General features: G+C 41.5%; 6 protein-coding genes across 15 annotated transcripts in view; 3 read left to right on the forward strand and 3 right to left on the reverse strand.

Moving 5' to 3' along the window:
* LOC113215641 (cardioacceleratory peptide receptor-like) overlaps positions 1-6,264 on the forward strand; it is an 87,267-nt gene extending 81,003 nt beyond the window's left edge. Inside the window, exons 3-9 of the mRNA XM_052267089.1 lie at positions 841-976; positions 1,177-1,374; positions 1,908-2,003; positions 2,093-2,269; positions 2,744-2,851; positions 3,048-3,228; positions 3,830-6,264. Of these exons, the coding sequence (XP_052123049.1) occupies positions 841-976; positions 1,177-1,374; positions 1,908-2,003; positions 2,093-2,269; positions 2,744-2,851; positions 3,048-3,228; positions 3,830-4,055 (1,122 nt within the window). The 3' untranslated portion in view covers positions 4,056-6,264. The remainder of the gene's footprint in view (positions 1-840; positions 977-1,176; positions 1,375-1,907; positions 2,004-2,092; positions 2,270-2,743; positions 2,852-3,047; positions 3,229-3,829) is intronic.
* A 330-nt stretch (positions 6,265-6,594) lies between these two features.
* On the reverse strand, positions 6,595-9,700 carry LOC113215643 (ras-related protein Rab-1A). The gene is made up of 7 exons (XM_026435298.2): positions 9,515-9,700; positions 8,672-8,744; positions 8,548-8,595; positions 8,367-8,414; positions 8,066-8,293; positions 7,774-7,987; positions 6,595-7,657 (listed from the first exon to the last, which is right to left on the reverse strand). The coding sequence occupies exons 1-6, from the start codon at positions 9,526-9,528 to the stop codon at positions 7,790-7,792; spliced, it is 609 nt and encodes a 202-aa protein (XP_026291083.1). The 5' UTR covers positions 9,529-9,700; the 3' UTR covers positions 6,595-7,657; positions 7,774-7,789.
* A 279-nt stretch (positions 9,701-9,979) lies between these two features.
* Positions 9,980-11,208, forward strand: LOC113215642 (uncharacterized). The gene is made up of 4 exons (XM_026435297.2): positions 9,980-10,277; positions 10,350-10,512; positions 10,616-10,901; positions 10,978-11,208. The coding sequence occupies exons 2-4, from the start codon at positions 10,358-10,360 to the stop codon at positions 11,197-11,199; spliced, it is 663 nt and encodes a 220-aa protein (XP_026291082.1). The 5' UTR covers positions 9,980-10,277; positions 10,350-10,357; the 3' UTR covers positions 11,200-11,208.
* Positions 11,209-11,850: 642 nt separating this feature from the next.
* LOC113215644 (uncharacterized) lies at positions 11,851-12,912 on the reverse strand. Its single transcript, XM_026435300.2, has 2 exons — positions 12,789-12,912; positions 11,851-12,712 (listed from the first exon to the last, which is right to left on the reverse strand). Exons 1-2 carry the CDS (start codon positions 12,910-12,912, stop codon positions 11,976-11,978), a joined length of 861 nt encoding a protein of 286 aa, XP_026291085.2. The 3' UTR covers positions 11,851-11,975.
* Positions 12,913-12,933: 21 nt separating this feature from the next.
* LOC113215639 (CCA tRNA nucleotidyltransferase 1, mitochondrial) lies at positions 12,934-17,035 on the forward strand. Of its 7 annotated transcripts, XM_026435294.2 has the most exons (12): positions 12,934-13,221; positions 13,315-13,495; positions 13,869-14,059; positions 14,134-14,299; positions 14,382-14,499; positions 14,594-14,720; positions 14,809-15,002; positions 15,087-15,199; positions 15,322-15,425; positions 15,510-15,682; positions 15,788-15,960; positions 16,546-17,035. In XM_026435294.2, the coding sequence occupies exons 2-11, from the start codon at positions 13,433-13,435 to the stop codon at positions 15,928-15,930; spliced, it is 1,392 nt and encodes a 463-aa protein (XP_026291079.1). In that variant the 5' UTR covers positions 12,934-13,221; positions 13,315-13,432; the 3' UTR covers positions 15,931-15,960; positions 16,546-17,035. The 7 variants fall into 7 exon arrangements, with proteins under 7 accessions (XP_026291079.1, XP_026291077.1, XP_026291078.1 ...); XM_026435292.2 differs by having other exon boundaries at positions 15,788-17,035; XM_026435293.2 differs by having other exon boundaries at positions 13,320-13,495; positions 15,788-17,035.
* LOC113215638 (organic cation transporter protein) overlaps positions 16,449-21,256 on the reverse strand; it is a 23,825-nt gene continuing 19,017 nt past the window's right edge. The window contains exons 1-11 of one of the 4 annotated variants that reach the window (XM_026435289.2): positions 21,119-21,256; positions 20,494-20,644; positions 20,193-20,424; positions 20,017-20,120; positions 19,786-19,940; positions 19,524-19,692; positions 19,054-19,443; positions 18,731-18,945; positions 18,278-18,459; positions 18,066-18,202; positions 16,449-17,932 (exon numbers count right to left, since the gene is read on the reverse strand). In XM_026435289.2, coding sequence (XP_026291074.1) covers positions 17,884-17,932; positions 18,066-18,202; positions 18,278-18,459; positions 18,731-18,945; positions 19,054-19,443; positions 19,524-19,692; positions 19,786-19,940; positions 20,017-20,120; positions 20,193-20,424; positions 20,494-20,636 — 1,776 coding nt within the window. In that variant the 5' untranslated portion in view covers positions 20,637-20,644; positions 21,119-21,256 and the 3' untranslated portion in view covers positions 16,449-17,883. Of the gene's footprint in view, positions 17,933-18,061; positions 18,203-18,277; positions 18,460-18,730; positions 18,946-19,053; positions 19,444-19,523; positions 19,693-19,785; positions 19,941-20,016; positions 20,121-20,192; positions 20,425-20,493; positions 20,645-20,794; positions 21,050-21,118 lie in introns of those variants that run through there. The other 3 variants (XM_052267081.1, XM_026435290.2, XM_052267082.1) reach the window with 3 other exon arrangements.

The raw sequence follows: 21,256 nt of genomic DNA on the forward strand, positions 1-21,256 counted from the left end.
CCCCGCCTCTCCCTCTCACTCTCGCCCTGATACCTCTCGCTGCCGCCTCTCCTCGCACTCGCCTATGATCGATGGCATTCCTCGACATGGTCAGGTCGCTCTGCATGCTTCCCTCACCTCTGCTCCTGTGCCGGGCATACCTCCTCCGGCATACGCGCTGACCGCCCCTGCTTGGGCCATGCCTAGCCACGCCTAGCCATGCGCCTATAGCCTAGCCACACCTAGCCGATCACAGCCCGCCATTGCCACCGCCACGCCTAGCCACTCCTAGCCACGCCTGGCCATGCCTAGCCACGCCTAGCCACTCGCAGCCCGCCCCCGCCAGGGCCACGCCTAGCCGCGCCTGCCGCCTCACCGCCGCCACGCAGCCAGACTAGCCCGGGCATTAATGTTGATATAACCGCCAGAACTGCAGTTCCCCGCAACGCGCGTTTTTTTTCGCCTTTTTCGTCGGGCAGCAGTGCTTTTATTACCCGCGCGTCCGACGACCCTACGTAGGGATGTTTGTTTGAGCTCGAAGGGCTTGGATCGCGGGCAAGGGTCTCAGGCGGGGCGGGGTGGGGCGGGGCGGGCCCTGCTCAAGCCCCTCGACCCCACCGTCGCGATCAATGGCCGACACAACACGGCGTCTCCATGGGGTGGGGCGGGGTGGGCACCAGCTGCCAGGGATAAAGGGAGCTTTATCGGGGCGGAGCGGGCATGCCTGCAGGGGTACCAGGTTGTGGAAAACAAATACAACCGCGGCCCACCACCACCACCGGGCTGCTCTAAATAAAAATAAGTGTGTGTGTGTGTTTAGAGACGTCGTTTTGCAACCGCACAGCTTTGCTTGTGTTACAGACGGAACAGTTCACGCTGCTTTGGGTACTCTTCACTTTCATCGTGGTGGGCAACAGCGCCGTCCTAGTGGCGCTTCTTCTGGGCAAGAATCGAAAGTCGCGCATGAAGTTCTTCATCATGCACCTCGCACTCGCAGGTAAGCCCCCCTCCCCAAACCGAGACATTCTTCCCATGTGACAAGCCTGAAGAGAATATGAAAATGCTGCACTAGCCCATGATTTCACTTTTAACATGGAGCCTTCCTGACATGGCTCAACTCCACCTTGGCCCATGACCTCCCGCCCCTGTCTCGTGTCCCGTCCCCGGCACTCTCTGACCGCACGCTCTCCGTCACAGACTTGTCGGTGGGGCTGATCTCGGTGGGCACGGACATCGTCTGGCGCATCACGGTCGAGTGGAACGCCGGCAACGCGGCCTGCAAAATCATCAAGTTCCTGCAGTGCGTCGTCACCTACTCGTCCACCTACGTCCTGGTGGCGCTCAGCATCGACCGCTACGACGCCATCACCCACCCCATGAACTTCTCCGGCAGCTGTGAGTATCGCCCTGGCCGTGACGCGGCCTCGCTCTCGTGAGAGACAAACACGGCACGCTGTCAAACGTGCCGCCCCCGCTGTCGAGGGGGAAATCACTTGCGAAATAGTTCGTACACCTTCCCCCGAAAGAGTCCCAAACAAAGATGAAATGAAGGCAAAATACAGCGAAATAGACCCGAAATAGACGCGAAATAATCGGTGAAATAGTCGCGGAATACCCCTGAAATTCATGTGAAATTCCGCAAAATACCCTAAAATAATCAAAAAAGGCGAGGAATAACCGAACAGGCAAGAGAAATAACCGAAATGGCGGGAGAAATTGCACGAAATAGTCCGTACGCTGCAAACCTAAGTGATTTCCCCCTCGCCCGCTGTACGCGTCCAGGCTGCTCAGCTAGCTCGCCGGCGCATGACACGTAAAAAGCGCTAAGTGCACCTTATTCGGGGAGCTGAGGCGAGTACACCGCAGCCGCAGCGGGCGTGGGGGCTGGGCCGCGGGGTGGCACCTACCCTGACTCCTTTCTGCCACAGGGCGGCGCGCGCGGATCCTCATCGCCACGGCCTGGCTGCTGTCCATCATCTTCTCCCTCCCCATCATCATCTTCTACGAGGAGAAGCTCATCCAGGGTAAGCAAGACTCATCTCCCCTCTCCTTTCCCATCCCCTCGGCTTCTCCTCTGACTGACTTTGAGCCTCTGCTTCACCCGGCCCTACAGGCCGCCTGCAGTGCTGGATCCACTTCGACAAGCAGTGGCAGTGGCAGGTGTACATGACGCTGGTGAGCGTCAAGCTGTTCCTGGCGCCGGCGCTCATCATCTCGGCCTGCTACCTCGTCATCGTCATCACCATCTGGAGCAAGAGCCGCCTGCTCGTGCCGCCGCGGAGGTTCCAGAGTGAGTGATGGGCATTGGGAGTGCAGCGCGACGCGAGGCGTCAGGCTCACGGGTGCCCCCGTGCCCTGGAAATCAAAGTGTACAAATGTCGCACACCTGCAGGTGCGTGAAAAAATATTTACACACCTGCGGGTGTGCGAGAAAATATTTGCACAGTTCTATGTGAGCGAAAGGAGATTCTCGCACTTAAAACAGGTAGCCAAGTCACCCGTTCTCAAGTGTGTGAATGCTCATTGCCACATGTACAGGTGTGTGAAAATTCTGTTGCACACTGCAGGTGTTGCGATATTTGTGCACTTGTATTTCTAGTGCGTTCTTTAAGCCCTAGCCGTTGAAACGCGACGAGACCGCTCACCTGCGTGCCGGGCCCAATCCCTGCGCGTTAGCAGCCTCCCTGGGCTCTCAGCTGGGCCCGGTGCGCAGGTGCGCAGCAGCACATGCCAGTGGGGCTCACCTCCACGCGCCGTGTTGCAGACGGTGACGCTTCTGACGCGGAGGCTGACAGCCGGAGAGCCTCCTCCAGGGGCATCATCCCCCGCGCCAAGATCAAGACGGTCAAGATGACATTCGGCATCGTTTTTGGTGAGTGGCGCTGCTGGTGAAACGTTACTGTAGACTTCGTTATGTGAATTTACCGGAATCTTCATTAATGTCATGCGTGTACGTTACATTCTGAACTCAACCGATCGACGTGCGTATGGTGAAATTCCATTTTAACCAACCTGAATGAGCGTTGGTTTCTGGTGTGCGTATTACGAGTCGTCTGTGTGTGACGCAGTGTTCATCCTGTGCTGGAGCCCGTACATCCTCTTCGACCTGCTGCAAGTGTTTGGCTACGTGCCCGAGACGCAGACCAACATCGCGCTGGCCTCCTTCGTGCAGAGCCTGGCGCCGCTCAACTCGGCGGCGAATCCTCTCATCTACTGCGTCTTCTCCACGCACATCTGCCGCAGCCTCAGGTGGGGCTCGAGGGGGGTCCGAGGAGGTCCCGAAGGGGGTCCGGAGGAAGGGGGACCCACTGACCTAGATGAGATGCGGCTGTGCAGTACCCAAGGGTGACCGCAGATCCTGACACAAACTACTGAACAGTTGCAGTGCGCTTGGGCGGAGCTCGTCGCAGCAGAGCCCCTGCCGGGTAGGCCCGCCCGCAACACTCGCATGTCGTGTGGCGTGGCCTACCCTGCTGCCGTAAGGCGCTAGAGGCGCGCACCATGACAGACAGCTAAATAAATGCACTATGCTCAAAAGTGTTCCTAACTTTAACTATCTGTGGACTGATCGGAAACCAAACTCAAAAAAGGTGCCGGGAGTGGAGTGTAAATTCAAACTCAAAATGAAGTGTGCATATATTTCTTCTCCTCTTGCACACAGGTTTTTTTTTTCGAAACTTTTGATTATTTATTTGTCAATGGACACGCATAAAGCTGCATAAAACTACTGACCCCTCCAAAAGTGCTTACGTGATCATTAAAGAAAAGTGACTTTTAATAATCTCAGGACGTTTTGCACTTAATTACGGATGTGCATAGATTTGCATGGCTGATGCCCCTTTGTCTGCAGGCGGGTGCCGCCGCTGGCGTGGCTGCTGTGCTGCTGCGGGGTGCCCTCGGGCCGCCGCCAGGAGCCCTCCCGCGGCCGCTGCTTCCGGTACCTGTACAGCGCCACCGACTCGTCCAGCGTCACCGACACGCTCACCAACCCCGTGTCCACACTGTCCTCCCTCAAGCATCGCCAGCAGAACAACATCCAGAACCTCAACATCGTTGTCGTCAACTCGTCGGTGTAGAGCCGTGCGAGTGCTGGAGGCTTTCGAGTTAGAGACTCAGGGGCTGGAGGTGTGTGACGCGAGGCCACGCGAGGCCCACAGGGGTGGCAGTATCCTATCAGTATTCAGTGAGCGAGAGCGCCGTGCCGCGGGGGTGGCGCGGGCCGAGAGGCGGGGCGGGACGCTACCGTCTGCAGCAGTGAGAGTGCGGCGCGGCAGACTGAGGGGCCAGGAGCAGAGGAAGAGAGGCTGAGCTGGAAGAGCTATCGGCTAGCGGAGCAAGACACTCGACACCCGATCGGCAATGGAACATGGCGGGCCGTTGTTTAAGTTTGGTGCGACCATGAATTGCCGAACTCCCGCCTTTTCTGTGATTGGGTGTCACATTGGGTTTCGTCGAGGGTTCGTCCTGGCCTGGCTCTGTTTTTGCTCGAGTGGCGTCTTCTGTGGAAAAGATGGGAAGTTCAAGGCGATATTCCAAAAAGCATTGTTTCTTTACGAGTTTGTGCAATGTAACAGAAATTATATTGTGTATTTTTTGCTGCCAAATTGGTTTGTATTGTGCCAAACAAAGGGAGCACTGATAAATAATACTGCTAAATACTTTGAAGTATTCAAATATCCAGTCGAACACTTAAAAGTGTCCAACATAGTGTTGAGCACTTGCATGTGCATGCCAGTTGAGCACTTTATTTATCAGTGAGGGGGTTGGGGGATCCACTGTCCCTTGTAATATAAAACTGTTCAGAACCTCAAACACAAGCTGCGCCTCTGTATAGGCTTTTAAAATACTACATTCTCGTTCTTGATTTCAGCTGTGTTGTGGCATTGCACAGTGGTCCCGCGTCCCGCGAACCTACTTACTTTAAGGGGAAAAGGTGTCAGGTGACGGGAGAGGGTCATGCGTCAACAGGATTTGTTCAACACTGTCCAAAGGAACTGCCCTTAAGAGGGTTTTCATCCGTGGCCTTCCTTTCCGGAGCTGCATCAGCAAGAAAGAAAAAGTAGAAATTTAGTCCATTCCATTAAGATAAAATACTGGTTGGACTTACAGTAGCTGCTCGTAAGACAGTTTAGAGCTGAAACTGTGTGAAAAATTAATTTTATAAAAGAGTATCCTTGTGACTTTTTTTTTTCTCTCGCTTCAATACATTAAAAGGCCTCAGCACTGCGTCCGTCGACAAAACATATTCTTTGGAGTGTGGGGAACACCGTGGAATTGCGCAAATTAACATCCTGTAAAGGATCAAAACAGAATTAGGTCTTGGTAAAATTTAGAATAACAAGGAAGCCGATACGGGGACTTCCCTCATTGTGTGTGAGTGGGGGGGAGGGGGGGGGGCGGGGCGTTGTTTGAGTTTCATACAAATGCAATATTTACCACGATAATACACCACATTGAAAGTTTGAAGTGAATCGAAGGCAAATTATTATGAACGGAAAGGACTTTTTGCTCAAAAGGGGGGAGTCATGGGACCACTGTGCGTTTCAGGTGCGTTGTCGCGTCGGTTCGACAGCCAGCCAGTGACAAATTCATATCAAAACGATTACGTTTCGACGTCGTTTCTACCATTTTGACACAGGTTCGATGACATTTCGATGTCGATTCAACTACAATTTCTCTCTGGGATTTTGCCCCCTGAAGCATTGTAACATTCCTTCCCCTTTCTCTCTCGATCCTCGGACTAGAGTCTAGTTAAATGAAATGGCGCATTTACTTCCGTGTGCAACTCCCCGTCTCCCGAACAATATAAGATTATCAATCTACCATTGAACGTTGGAAAGCAGTCAGCGTTTTAAGTCGTGCTTTTTTTGCCCCCTTTATTTTAAACCTTTCATGGACACTGGACAGGGAGGACTGTGATATTAGTAGCGTCTTTAAAATATGTTTAAAACCAGTTTCTAACTCATTGCACAAACTCCTTAAGAAATTTGCAGTTAGGATTAATGAAGCTGTCCTGTTGTAGAGGACTGTGAGAAGACTTTGAAGGGTTTCAGACTGATATAGGGTTTGAGGTAAAAAGCATTTACTCAGTATTTAGATATAAAATGTGTCTACTGTATTTATACTTAACTCTTGTGATTTTGTGCATGTTTGTCTTATTTTGTATCAGACTGAAGTACGTACTTACTTCTTTCTCTATCAATGTTCCCATTTGAAGGATTGTTGCAGGACTGCGATGTTGAAGTCATTGTTTTGACCAACTATCAAATTATAATCATAAAGCCATGCCATGCACACTTCTTCTCCTTTTACAACTTTTTAAAAGTTACCAAATTATTTTGCTGGTAGGATTGAATCATATCCAAGATCTTTATGGAAGAACATGTATTTCACAGGTGAGCATGGAAACTGAGAAAACGAGCTTGTGTGTTCTAAACTTAGACACTAGTTTTCTTTTTTATTTCAGTCAAAGTGTCAGTACTTATTCAATTTGTGTCCAGACATTCATCTTCAGCAGTAAAGGTAGTTAGTACAAATATAAGGCTATCTTGCATGTGTAAAAAATTTGTATTAAATGTACATTGGACATCCTACTCTGACAACAAGACAAGAGAGTTCCTTATTATTTTTTTTATTCAAATCACATAAAATGTTCACTTTCTAAATACTCATTGATATTTGGTGAGTAAAAAATATGCAAAGATTCCCTAGATAGCTGGAAGCTCTTCAGAGAGAATAGCCAAAACAGTTGTGCTCAGCACAAAGCTGACACATGTGTCCCACTAACCGACCAGACACAACTTTGACAATATTCTCCATCATTGCTCCATTTTCTCCAAATCATTGACCATTAATGGTAACAATACAAGCAATACAATCAAGGAGGTAAATCTTACTGAGGCAATTTCAGTAGCAATATTAATAAAATATGTTGTTGAAAGATCAAGGACCATTTTTTTTAACAGTAAAAGCACTGAGCAACAAATATCATAAACCGTACCTTATTGAGAAAAAGAACATTTCAGATTCAGCACCCGCTGATGGAATGACAATTTTATGTTTGTAAGAGATGCAAATTATCCAAATCATTATAATTGGATGCCGTACAGAGAACTAACTCACATTAAAACATTCTTTTATATGTTACAGAAATTTATCACAAGCAAAAGCGTGCAAAAATCAATTGCTTTGTTATACCCCAATGTAACCAAATCTAGACCTACAACCGAATGATTGGAGAACGGATATAGTATTAGAAAACACATATATATATTTATACTATTTATATATTATTTTACAGACATTGCAAAATTCTCCTTAAAATACAGTTTACTCCAAACAGGTAAATTTTATGCTTAAATCTCATGTCATAAAGTTGAACAGACAAAGCACACACCAGTATGTTTACTCAAAACAAATATACAGGAAACTAAATCTAAAAATTGGGGGAGGGGAAATAGGTGCAACTCATTACAAATTATAGTATCAATCCTACTAAAAAGAAAACACTTGAAGCCACTGTTCACTCACTATCAAACCATAAACCACCACAAAACTGCACATCTCCACAAACACACTTGTTACTTGTACGAAGTATTGAATGAAGCCAGTATCTGCTTTCAATGTGTTTCAGCAAAATTGACACTATCTTCAGGAAACGGTCCCAGTCCTTTAAATTCTGAAACACATTTACAAACAAATTAGTAAGCTGACAGTGGCATACCTAAGCTTGGAAAAGGTGTTCAAAACCCCCAGAATATACTTTAAAGAGTACAGCAAGTTAAGTGAACTCACAAGATGAATGCTGTCTTCAGCAACATCCAGATTTGGTGGACTCAATAGGCCGACCCTGATCAATTTTCACTTTATTGGCGGTGTCAGCAGCAGATGATGTTGGACCCACACGATTCTTGATTTCTGCTGCCATTGTCATGAATGCCTGCTCCACATTGGTTGCATTCTTAGCTGATGTCTCTAAGAATGGAATGCCCAGTTGGTCTGCATACTCCTGCAAGAGAAAAGGTCAATGAACTACAAATGACAATCAAGGCGAAGTATCATCCAAAAAATAGAAAACAATGTGTACCTTGGCTACATTGTATTCAATGACTTTCTTGTTTGTAAGATCACATTTGTTGCCTACAAGAAGTTTGTTTACATTATCACATGCATAACGGTCGATTTCTTCCAGCCACTGCTTCACATTGTTAAATGACTCTTGATCGGTGCAGTCATAAACCACAATAATGCCATGAGCTCCTCTGTAATAACTTGACGTGATAGTACGGAATCTTTCTTGACCAGCTGTGTCCCACTGGAAGCAAAGATAAACATTAATACACTCCTCTACTGGGTAATGGCTGATGTTCTTTTAGAAGAAAACTTACAATTTGCAGCTTTATCGTTTTGCCTTCCAGGTCAATAGTTCTGATTTTCTGAACAAATGGAAAACATAATTAACTTCATAGCAGGATAGAAACAATTTTCATCACCAGCTTAGGAACTGTTTGGCAATCCATTATTAATTTAAACAATAATAATGACAATGGTTAAATTTTCACTACTTACGAAGTCAACACCAATGGTACTGATGTAACTCTCAGTGTATGTGTCATCCTGTAAAAGTAAGACAATATCCAATAAGATGTGCCCCACACAGCCTTCAATTCAAAATAACATCAGTCAAACTTACAGCAAATCGAAGAAGTAAACAAGATTTTCCCACTCCGGAATCACCAATCAGCAGGAGTTTAAACAGGTAATCACTGAAACAGATTTAAAATTGTCAGAATATGAAGGATTGAAGAAAAATACAAGTGGTGTGAATTGAATGTTACAGAAAACTAAGTTTGACGGGTGCATATCATTGTTGACAGGTATTAAGTGAACAATCAGAAATATTACTTCCTTCTGAAGTGTCAGTCTTTGTTGTCAGTTGGCTTTGAGTAAACCTGACTAGTAAACAACAAATACTTTTTAATGACTCAAGTTAATTAAGTGCAAATTCCTCTCCAAATCTTGATGTTACAAGGATATGCAATACAGATGCACGTTCAGATTATTGTTTTATTTTAGTCAGTTTAGGTTAGATCTCAAAGACATTAGTCATCATCGCCGCGCAATGGACAAATCGTCAACATCGCAGACGAACAATCGATTTTCCCCCCTTTCTTCCATGATAATTCTTTGTTCTCCGTTGGAAGATGGGGAGGTGACGTGTGACGCATTTAAATAAGCGATAACAGAACTATGTCAAAAAAAAAGTTGAAAGCAGGGAAACGGGCTGGCTGAAACTGCTGTCATCGACATGACAAGGCCGATACAGTGACCCAACCTCAAAACTTCTTCCAGGGTTTCAAAAACGAGGGTCTAGAACCTGAACGATGTGGGATTACGGATGTGTTCAAGTTATAATCCGTCAGCAATTCATACGACGTCGGAGAAGGAGGTCTACTGACCTTGTACGATTCGAAGCGAAATAGGCTCACGAAGCCAACGTCTCTGGTTCGGGCGTTACACTACGAGCAATACTTACTATTCGGGATTCATTTTTAACGACTGGCTGGAGAAGCGACGCTGCGGAGAGTGTGACGGATGTGTGGCTTGAGCGTCGAACAATCTCTATTGTCTTGGTTAAAAACAGAAAACAGACTACCTCAGAGAGATAATGGCTACCAGTCCCTGTCCACCTCCTTGTGACGGCTGGGTTGGCTGACGAACAATTTGATCGTAAGAGGGGGCACAAGAAGTGACGTCATGCCACCTTGGCAGTGAGATGAGAAATATACATGCCAAATTTAATCTAAAAATTGTAGATTGCTGAACTTTTATAGAGAAAAGTCTTGTTCACCTTCACTCAAATAATTAAACTGAAAATTGAAATACACTTTATTTCTCTTTGAAAAAAACTTACCAAAGATTAATGTTTTTAGTTACCCTCAGAGTTTAAAATTTCAACTAGCGCAGTCATAAATTTTTCATGTACTCGTAGGTACTTGCAGAACAAACACTATTCGCAGGCAGGAAGCAGGAAACAATCAAATAGAAAGTAAACAGAACCATTCATTTGAAGTCACATTCAGCCGTCACACGATTCATTATTGATCTTTGTGACCGTCTGCATACTGGAGGGAGATAGTCCAATACACGCCTTTTCTATTCAGCACATCATTTGCTAGCCAGTGTCAAAAGTTGGGAATATGTTCTCCAAACGTAATTCTTTGTCAACCCTTGACAGTCTGTGACGCCCCCTCTCCCTGCCCCATGTTTGATTATGGATCATGTGTATTAAAACAGTGGTAAGTTGGTTGGATAGCCTTTCTAACTCTGCAGTAATGTAGTTTTTAGTGCTGTGACTATTATTTTGACAGGTGTCAGCATGCGCTTCAGGCTCAGCCGGGCAGTCTATGTTGTCATCTTCTTCGTGACTTTCCTTATCCTTTGGTACTTGGTAAGCCAGAACAATCCTCAATTTACCAAAACATGTGAACTACCTCTGACATTTCAAAACAATCTCTTGAATCTGTCATACAGGTAAATGTAACATATATGTTAATTATGTTTTTAATGTCTTAAATGAATTAATTTAACTAGTATTACTACCTTTCTAATCTTTCCCTTTTGTGTTGATTTGCAGAGTTCATAAAGTTTTGGATATTATGACCTTAACCCATTGTCTTTGTTATGGAGCGCTTTGGGGTCAAGTACGAAGATCCAGTACTCTTCCATGGGAGACCAATGCAGAGTTTTGTGTCAATAACAAAGAAATATCAGCATTTGACGAAAACTTTATTGATAGAGTTTTTAGGAAACATAACTTGACCCTTGTGTATGATTCTGCTGAGGGTTTATACTCAGTCACAGATGATGCCTTTCAGAAGGGAGCTCAAATACAATTGATAGTGTTTGAAGAAGACCTGAAGGTAAGTTCTAAATTAAGTATTTACTTATTAAACATACACCATTTTACAAGAAATAAATTCCTTTACTTCATTTTAGCTAGATGTAATGCGAAGAGTTGGGTGGAAACGTCGAATGCTTCCTCCTAACTGTGAGGATTCGAAATCACTTGAGTGCTTTCCTATTCGTCTCTTACGCAAGCCTCTCCCTATGAAACCATTTGGCTGGAAAGAACTACCAGTTCCTTGGGAAAGCCTTGAAATTTTAAAGTATCACTATCCAGAAAATTGGTGGAAGGAAGTGTTACCATTAAATTGCTAACTTACTGCATTATGTTCACAATTTTTTATTACCCTATCTAGTTTTCTGTAACTCATACAGAAATAGGTTCTCTAGCTTTAAATCCCCCCCTCCCCCCTTTTTGTTTTTCTGTTTTTGTATGGGACCACATGGAGGAAACTTAATGTCGTTCCTTTCATTTTTCATCAATTTTTTATTTTTTAATATTGCTGCTAGGTACTCATTTGAATTCTGGGTGGAATCTTGTGGAATGACTTCTTGCAGAATCCTGTGTTAGTGAGAAAATGAATGGTGGAAGCTGTTTGCAAAATTTAAGTAGTTCCAGGAGGCAGGAGTTGTATTACTTAATAATTTTCTTTTTCTAGTGAACATTTCACTAGATATAGAATTCTTGTAAATCAATTTTTATCAACCAAAGTTTTTAGAGCTGAGGTGAGTGGATGTGACCGTAAATGTGACCATAGGGGTTCTTCATTTACAGCTACACTTTGAAAGAAAAGATTTTTCTTGTTATTGTTTTTTGTAATCTTAGGAAAAGGTTTTAACCTTTCAATTTCTGAGTAGTGGTAGTGCAAATTGATTGCTTGGGATGCCGACAAAAGAAATCTGAAGCTTCTCTCAAATCTCTATCCTTAAAAATCATGCAAGTCTGTGATAATAAAAAATATCAAACAAATTTTATGGTAATTTTTATTGTCTTTAGCTACTGACTAGAATCCTAAAATACAAAACTATGTAATGAACAGAGAGAAGAGCAAGGGGAGCAATGCAGCAAAAGATCCGGCTACGCACTGTAGTTACTGTAACTTAGTGGTTATCCTACTAGTTATGCAGCGTGGAATTGCAACCTGTATCATTGCAGTGGCATGGGCAGCAACATATCCCATAAGAGCCCCTACACAACAAGGCACAGGCCATTCTTGCCAAGGCCTGTCCCAGTCTAGAGGGATTACAAAAGCCCCTAACCAAGCCCCCAAAAGGGTAACCCGAACAACATGCTGAAGGACTGAGCTCAGAGGGTACAACGAAGCTTTTTCATCTCCCAGAACTGCTGCTAGGGCATAATTTGGTCCCAAATGAAGGCATGGGGGTAGGGCAGTCAATATCATCAGCATTAGGCTCAACATAAAGGTTTCCTCATTCTTGTGTAAAAATTCCGCTCCAAATAAAATGGCTATAATGAAATATGCAACTGTTATTAACGCTAATAGCACTAAACTCTTTCCGATATCCTTCAGTTTTTTTTCTGAGATCCATTTTTTAACAGGACTTAAATTGGATTTTTGTGCATTTCGTACAAAATGCTTTTCAGTTTCCTTGTAGTAAGTGTTCAAGAAAATACATTTTAAACATTCACACAACCCAATCAATCCCAAGATTGGTAAGAAAGTGAAGCTGCCAGTGGCATACATGAGATCGGTACATAAAATTATTATTGTTAAGAGAGGAAAATAAAGACAAGTTGACCCACAGTAAAACTTGATAACTCTGATGCTATAGGCATCATCCTGCTGTTTGAAGAACATGATGGTACCTGCAATAAAGCAAACAATACAGTAGCAAAACAAACATTAGAAGGTTAATAAAAAGAGCCATAATATTATTCTTACATGTACAATGAAATGTCTCCAATAAATTTTCTGATAAACTTTCAGTTAAGTGTCTTGTAACCTGCCCTAAAAACAAAGATAATTTCTGTTCAATTACTTCTGAGTTGTAAAGTACTTGGAACATTGCATTTTAGCAGTCGGCTGTTTACCTCATAGTTCTCTCGTGGTTATGGTCATTGTGATTCATTCCTTCCTTTCGTTTCTTGGGAAAGTGAATCAACAAACAAAAGCGTCTTTCGTCGGAGCTACAATCCTAGAGCTTCAACTGAGTAGAAATAGAATAATTGCCGAATGTGCCGAATAAAAGCCGATGGGCGGTGGGCGATGCCGTTTATTTGCAACTTGGACGGCAATGCAACGGCCGAGCTAAAGCCGCTACGGTTAACCTGTTTCAAGAAAATCAGATCTTCAAATTTAGTTAACGGATGAATAGGTACGTACAGTTATATTTCTGAAAGCTACCTTCTCTCCATTAAATTGAAAATGACGTCACCACATAATTTTTCTATGCTATGGTTTTTCAAAGGGTAGGTTGGCACTTCAGGATAAACACACGGGCCCCAATTTAACAACGTTTATTGTCTTTGACCGTCATATGCACAACATTCATCATAACTTTTCATGTGAAAGAAGTGACAGCGGGCATGTATTGTTTATCGCGGTTCTTTATTGCTTGCTGCGTTGTTGGATCCTCTAAGTCCGCTATTGTAAGTGTGTTTTATTTTGTATTTTCTTGTCGATTAGGACCGGTCGGTTAGGGTTATCTCATCTTGATGTTCATAAAATTTTATTTTATCTGAGAAAAATAACTTTTGATATTTGTTTTGGCCATAATTAAAGTATTAGCCCTATTACTCCTCAAATAGGTGTGACATTCAAACACTTGAAAGTGCGTGCCGGAAATGCCACACACTAAAGATTGTGTGACCATGGTGTCATGGATAGAGAAGTGTGAGACTTCCAAGTCATTAACAGAAAATAGTTCTCATAATTACTTATTTGTCTCTAAAGAGTGTGTGACCAGGTTTTGTAGCTGTTTTTAAAGACTTCACTCTGTTCACTCATTCAGCTTTATTTCAGAATTGCCTTGGCCTCGGAGGAAGACTCTCTTCAAGTTTGTCAAAACACATCTTTAAAGTCCGTGATAATCCAATTATTATGAAACTGGATAGTAAAGAGTTTAAAGCGGTGTTTACACCTGAGCTCGAAACTCTAGCAAACATATTCCGCAAGAACAATTATGAGATACGAATTGCTGGGGGTGCTGTCAGGTGACGACTTTTTCTTCATACCATGAGTTGTTATTATAGACAACATTTAAATTTTTTAACCCTCCCATTTACAGAGATCTTCTTATGGGTAAACAGCCCAAGGATCTCGATTTTGCTACTGTGGCCACTCCAGATGAAATGAAAGAAATGTTAAACAATGAAGGAATCCGTATGATAAATCCCAAAGGAGAGGCTCATGGTACTATCACAGCACGTATCAATGACTCTCAAAATTTTGAAGTAAGTTCATCACTTCCTGATTTGATTGTGTCTCTCTTTGAACTTGTTAATTTAATGTAAACAATATTTTTGCCAATCATAGATTACAACATTGAGAATAGATATTGAAACTGATGGGAGACATGCCAAAGTACAATTTACCAAGGACTGGCGTTTAGATGCGAACCGAAGAGATCTGACTATCAATTCTATGTTCCTAGGTTTGTTCTACTTTATTTCTTTTTTTAAATTTATTTTGTTTATTTCTGTTTTCTTTTGTGCTGTCTCTTTTTTAATGGAAGCTATTTTCTCTAGATCTTGATGGTACTGTGTATGACTACTTCCATGGGTATGACGATCTTGTAAAGAGAAGAGTTGTTTTTGTAGGGCATGCAGAGGATCGGATAAGGGAGGATTATCTTCGTATTCTTCGTTTCTTTAGGTTTTTATACTGTACCTCTAAGAAATCAATCTATAAATTCCAGAAATTTTACTCTTACTTTATTTCTCTTTTTGAAATCCATTTACAGATTTTTTGGAAGAATTTCAACTGATCCAAATAATTATGATTCTGAAACTATTAATGTCATTAAAGCCAATGCCAGTGGCTTAGATAGGATAGCAGGGGAACGCATCTGGTCTGAGCTGCGTCTCATCCTCTCAGGAAACCATGGACCACTCATATTTGATAAAATGTTATCGATTGGTTTGGGTCCTCATTTAGGTGTGCATTTAATGTGACATTTTATCAGATTTTAGCAGGAGATGGTTAGAGTATGAGCATTAACCCCTCTTCATATTTCATCAGGTCTTCCTGAAGAACCTAATAGAAAAGAACTTTTGTCATTAATTGAAAGGACAAGAGGTACTGTACTTAATCCAGTTACATACTTATCAGCATGCATTAATGATTTGAAAGAGGTACTTATATTGGGATTAAATTTTGTTTCAAATTACTGAAGCTGTAATTTTAGAAAGAGGTTTTTCTGTCATATAAACTCTTGTAGTTACTCAAATTTGTCAATTGTGCTCAATGAATCTAGGCCCTGACACTAAATGCGCGTCTGAAAATGTCCACATTTGAAAGAGAACTAGCCTATTTTATTGTAGAACATCGAGCCGAAAATTGTGACATAAAACCATTGTTGTAAGTAATTAAAAACATTAAATTGTATTTTATTTCTTTAATTGTAATTATTAATTGCTTATTAACTTTTCCTTACTTTACCAGGCGCTTTCAGAAGTTAATGTTAAACACAAAGTTTAAGGTGTCAGACGTGCGTCAATGGTGTGTTGAAGTTTTGTTGTATGATGGCCGTTCAGAACTGGCTGAAGAAATAAAGCAATGGGAAATGCCACGGTTGCCAGTCACTGGCAGTGACTTGAAATTCCATGTTCCAAATGGTAAATGTTTTGTTGGTTTCTTGCATTCTATCATAAGATTAATTATTGTATTATAAATTATTAATTAACTCTCTGTAATAATTTTTTTTATCTTTTCCTTTCCAGCGAGACAAATGTCTGTAGTTGTGTCAGAACTAAAAAATTACTGGGCTGATAACGATTACAAACCAGAAGCTGAAGAATTGTTAGCCTTGGTTCCCAAAATCCTAGAAGAAAATGTGCAACCAGTACCAAAGAAAAAGAAATAGGCTCACCATGGATATAGGAGTCTTTGTTTGGTAAGTGCTTTTCTGTGACATTTGTACTGCTCCACCAACAACCTCAGTCAGAGATGACTTTTTGCTTCATGTGTAATGTACATTGTGTGTCCTTGTGCAAAACAATCTGAAACTGCTCCAAACCAATTTATTTTTAAGTTGGATGATGTGCTTTTTACAGACTAGTATTTTTCCTACTCGGTAATATTTCTAATACACCTTCATCAAAAGGAATGTTTGTTGTACACAATCCTCTTTAAGCTCTTTGGCCTAAATCTCCCTTAGCTACTAAGTTCCAATTTTTATTTTACATCCCTAAATCTTTAACTTTGCTTTTAGTATGTTGCTGGGGGTTTCTTTCTTTATTCTCTTTGTAATGATTATAAGATGAGTCATTGACAATGACCAGAAAATTTTCCCACTAAACCACCTTATGGTGAATCAAGAAACACCATTCTTGCCATTAGGTTAATGGTACTGTGTTTCATACCTAATTTACACTTACACAGTTTCAGATACAATTTTATTCTATCCTTTTTACACAGATTCAGATACAATTTTATTCTTTTCTTTTTATTAGAGATTCTTCCATTTTCTGTTTTTCAGCATTAACAGAAATTCGAATTTATTACAAGGGACTTAACAGGCACAACACAAAAATTTGCCTCAGCAAATAGCCTTACCTATGTATGTACTAGGTGTATCAGAGCCAAAACGTGTTGCGGAGCGTTGCCTTCTCTATTGGGCTCCCGGGGCAAGGGTGCCTTATGGGCAGGGAGAGTAGACAAACCTGCAACACTGGGGGGTTTGCTCTGATACACCCCGTGCAAGTTGTAAAATGGTCCAAATTACAAAGTAATGTTAGACAAATTCAATTTAGGTAATTAGAAATTTTCATGTACCAGTACTTTAATGTTTAAGTAATAGAAAAACCTGAGCAAACATCTGTATAAGAACCTAATATTATTGTCATGAGTAAGTACAATGCATGATGTAAACCTCTGAAAAAGCAGTGGAGCATTAACTGCATCGGTCAATGGAAGTTACTGTCCTATGACTCTACAAATAAATAAATAAACATCATAAAATACATCAACTTTGCAAATTGAATAATTTTAGTTGTAAGACGACGGGTTACTATTTCTCTCCAATTGCAACAGAAATGAAGGTACATCAGGTAACATTTATAGAATTTCTTTGGCATATTAGCATTATTCGAACGTATTAAGTAGTTAGTGTATATTACTTGTTACGATAGTTCAAAGTGAGATCTATTGTGTCTAATCTAGAAAAAAGTTAGCAGCATCATTTTCATTCTGAAAAGTGTGCCACAGAAGTCACGTACAAATTTCAAACATGTTGGATTCACGCTGAGAGAACTAATGCACTTTTTCCACTTGGCACACTGTTTCACATGGTTTCCATACACTCAAAAATAATAGACATCACACTCTTCTAATTCTAGAGTACACAGCAATGAACCACAGGGCTTATACAGTAATTCAAATCACCCAATTACTTTTCATACGCAAACATGTACATAAAATCTTACTGAAACTCATGACATGTGGGTACGTGCAGAATTCCATCTAATGGGAGCACTTGTCAATTTACAAGCAGTATACCTATATTGAAAGGTAATTTGTTATCATATGCTGCATACAGTGCCACAGGGAACATAAGAGTATTCCACAGCCACATAGTGGCCAAAAACTGGAGTTTGTCACTCTATTAGTCACACAATATTAAGTTTCAACTACATAGTCCAATGGACTTGTCTTGTCATTAATAAAAACAGTCTTCTGTGTACTTCCTGTACTACCTCAAAAGAAGAGCAACACTGTCAGGACAGTTTTAAATAATGTGCAAAACTTATGAAACGTAGAAAATTTCTTTTAAAAAGTTTTTGACAAATTTTGGAGAAACAAAAATTAATAAAATATATTATGCGTCAGATAAGGACTGTTTTGGACTTTTCATCTTCTTTGCTTTCCTGAAAATTAGAAGCAGGTCAATTATCTAAAATTAGTGAGATCCTTGTAGGTTACAGAACAAGTTTGTACATTGTTGTCAAGAGAACTGGTTCCTTCCATGGGAACAATTTTGATATAGTTTAGGTTACTTACTTTCCAAACTCTTCTCCATCCTGTATGGTTTCTGGCAGTTTCTTATTTAATGTTTCTGGAAGCAACAAAGCTAGACTTCCAGCTGATAAGGCCAAAGTACCAAAGATAACAAGGGGTAGGGGGCGCCAATAATCAGCCTAGAAAGAGGGAAGTTAGTTAAGTTATCACAATTAACTGAGAAAAATATTTGTGTCCCTTACAGTTTTACTCACCAGTAGATTAAAGTATGGTGCTAACACTCCTCCTACTCGAGCTGATGTGGATGCAGCTCCCAATCCAACATTTCGAATGACAGTGGGGAATTGCTCAGCAGTGAATATATATATGGTGCCATAAGATGCAGTAATTGTCATTTTACCAATCATAGCTAGTGTAATTATCAGCCAGTTTGTGTCTAGTGGGAAAGTACACACAAAATATATTTTCAGCTTCAAGGAAAATGATCCAAACATTGAACGAACAGTAAGAAATCCCCTCGAAGAATATAAAGAACAACACAATGCTACATATAAATCAAATGCAGAGCAAACACACATGAAAGTGGAACTTAGACTCAAAGGTAGAATATATTTTCTTTGACATTTGATGTTTTTTCTTCTTTTTGTTATTGATTTTTGTCATTTCAATGTCCAGGTGATAATTTAAAAAAAGATTCTGTAACTTACTTGAAGGCACAACTTGTGTTAGTAGAAGAGCCAGCCCTGTGATGATTAATGCAGAACAAAGAGTTGCTTTTCGTCCCCAACGGTTCAGTAATAATAAAAGCATGACATAGCCAGGGATTTCAACTACTCCAGAAATAAGGAAATTCAGGAAATCATTTCCTCCAAGGTTTGATGTATTCCAGGATAATCCATAGTAGGTAGCACTATTGACAAACCTACAACAAACATGGAGAGGATCATAACAAGAACTCTATCGAAAAACACATAAATGACAACACTTGCTGTCCATACAAACAATTCAAGAATAGTACCTCTTAACTTACCAGTTAAAGAATATATTCAAGGACTTTTTTCTAAGATTTGGATAGCGAAAAAGGTCAAGCACAGAAGGTGATCCAGTTTCTCCTGGTTCCTCTTTTTTTTCAGTGCCACTTCCATTTGTCAGCATTTTATCTTGATGGGACTCGGGATCTTCATTTTTATGATCTATGCCATTTTGTGTGAGTTCTTTGTTCATTAATGGGCTTCCAGATTCCATATTTTTCATTTCCTTCTCAGTTTCTGGTGTCTCCTCCTCTTCCTGGTCAAGAAGCTCTTGAATTCTTTCAGCAGTTATATTTACTTTATTCTCGTTGGCAACTTTGAGTAGCAGTTGTATAGCTTCCTCCTTACGGTTCTTTGTGAGCAACCAGCGGGCTGATTCAGGTATTAACCTGGAAACAGTACAGAATAAAGTAGAAAACAACCTTCAGACATTTAAAAAGAGAACCTGAATTTGTGGCTTGGTACTAACCACCAGTAACACATGAAGGCAACACCAGGTAAAGTAAGAGCAAGTTGAAGATATCGCCAATCTCTGATCATGTATGCCAAAAATGCAGTGAGCATGTACCCAACTGAGAAAAACATCTGACACACAACACCAGCAATCAACCGCTTTTTAGAACCTACCATTTCCAAAGCTGAGAAAGTTTTAAAAGAAAATTTGATTATTAATATACTAATATACTTCATTTTTGAGTTAAATTTATATTGCACCAGTTGTCAAGACACACCTATTACATAAGCCACTAGGAACACTCCTGATGAAGTAGCTCCAACTACCATTCGAGCGAGGACAAATGTAATATATTCTGGTGCAATTGCAGCCAGAATACCTCCAATAAGTTGAAGGACTAAGGATGCAAAGAAAATAGGACGTCGGCCAAATCTAAATAAGAAAAAAATCAGTTTAAACACAATAATTCTTATTTTCCAAAAATATGTATCCAATTTAAATGTATGACCTATCAGAAAGATCTCCAAATATGATGGATCCTAGGAGAACTCCAACCATGAAGAGAGCGTCAGCAGTAGCCCTGAGCCATGCGTTGTTGCAAACAAGGTTCCACTAAAAACAGTAGATGGATTTGAAAACTCTAGAATTGTTACAGCTTAAGAAATATTTAAAAGCGTCCTTTACCTCCATGACAGCACTACTTTCATATTTAGAATGGTCATAGATCCAGCTGCTGCATGGTACAGTTTGGGTTGCTGGTTGCATACTTTGAAAATAATCGTCAGTAAAGTTGGCATCATATCGAGCGCAAGAAGAATAATTCCCTAACTGAGAATCCCATGGAAGTGACATATTCCAAGTTGACACTGAGAGGCTACTGTATGTAGCATTGGCCTCCTCAAATGGTAACTGACATCTGAAATAAAACTTGACAATGAAACATATATCCAGCCAACCATAAACGTTTCTTCTGTTGATGTCTTACCTGTGATGTGCTTTGGCTCCCAAGAAAACCCATGCCAGTTTGTGAAAGGCACATGATATTGCAGGAAGGCAAAGGAGGATGTAAATTCTCCTTTGATATCGACCAAAGTCGCCCAGCTGGCTTAAAACATGATCATAAGCCATGTTGGTGTCTGAAAGTAGGAATAAAGAATTATTATCAGGCCACCGATAATTGTGTGATTTTTTCTCTGAAGTATTTCAAGCCTTCAATACATGTTTAATGAATGCCAGTAATGGACAAAGGTGTAGTAGAGAATTATGCAAAACATCCATCATACTACCGACGCTCTTTCAATTTAATTCAATTTTTCTTGAATTTGGATTCCTCCTTTTTTGCCGGGTTGAGTTGGTTATGTTGCCCAGAGTCACGACCAACCATCCGAATTTATTCATAAGATCTCCTCATTGTGAGTACAGTGCGTCAGCCACGAAGGGTTGACACATTTTTAATTCACTCTCTTTCTTATGATCACGGAACTGAAGGCATCCGGCGAATCAAGAAGAGGGGGTAAGACGGAATAGCACGCTCGACAGTCTCGGAAGTTCGCGTTGCAATCATATTGGCATGATGTGACACATTTTATTGATCACTTGCACTACAATACCTTAACTATGAACGCTGAGTGTTGCGTCTCACACAAGACTCAATTTTCGGGGGATCTGTATTGGGAAGGTTTCGTTGGGGGAGGAGGAGGGTGGAAAGAATTTGCTTGTCTCCCGCTGAGGGAGGGTGGGAGGGAAGG

The sequence above is a fragment of the Frankliniella occidentalis genome, unplaced genomic scaffold (assembly GCF_000697945.3).
Source record: "Frankliniella occidentalis isolate FOCC.00 unplaced genomic scaffold, Focc_3.1 Scaffold46, whole genome shotgun sequence".
In the NCBI taxonomy this organism is placed as follows: Eukaryota; Metazoa; Arthropoda; class Insecta; order Thysanoptera; family Thripidae; genus Frankliniella; species Frankliniella occidentalis.

Excerpts from the sequence above, each read along its gene's own strand:
- LOC113215642 (XM_026435297.2), top strand. The coding sequence starts at position 10,358 with ATGCGCTTCAGGCTCAGCCGGGCAGTCTATGTTGTCATCTTCTTCGTG. Across the intron at positions 10,513-10,615 it reads CTCTTGAATCTGTCATACAG|AGTTCATAAAGTTTTGGATA; the intron begins GTAAATGTAACA and ends GTTGATTTGCAG. Across the intron at positions 10,902-10,977 it reads TGTTTGAAGAAGACCTGAAG|CTAGATGTAATGCGAAGAGT; the intron begins GTAAGTTCTAAA and ends ACTTCATTTTAG.
- LOC113215643 (XM_026435298.2), bottom strand. Across the intron at positions 8,294-8,366 it reads AAACGATAAAGCTGCAAATT|TGGGACACAGCTGGTCAAGA; the intron begins GTAAGTTTTCTT and ends CTTTGCTTCCAG. Across the intron at positions 7,988-8,065 it reads TTGAATACAATGTAGCCAAG|GAGTATGCAGACCAACTGGG; the intron begins GTACACATTGTT and ends TTTCTCTTGCAG.
- LOC113215639 (XM_026435292.2), top strand. The coding sequence starts at position 13,433 with ATGTATTGTTTATCGCGGTTCTTTATTGCTTGCTGCGTTGTTGGATCC. Across the intron at positions 15,003-15,086 it reads TGGTTTGGGTCCTCATTTAG|GTCTTCCTGAAGAACCTAAT; the intron begins GTGTGCATTTAA and ends ATATTTCATCAG. Across the intron at positions 15,683-15,787 it reads GAAATTCCATGTTCCAAATG|CGAGACAAATGTCTGTAGTT; the intron begins GTAAATGTTTTG and ends TTTCCTTTCCAG.
- LOC113215644 (XM_026435300.2), bottom strand. The coding sequence starts at position 12,912 with ATGTTCCAAGTACTTTACAACTCAGAAGTAATTGAACAGAAATTATCT. Across the intron at positions 12,713-12,788 it reads GGAGACATTTCATTGTACAT|GTACCATCATGTTCTTCAAA; the intron begins GTAAGAATAATA and ends GCTTTATTGCAG.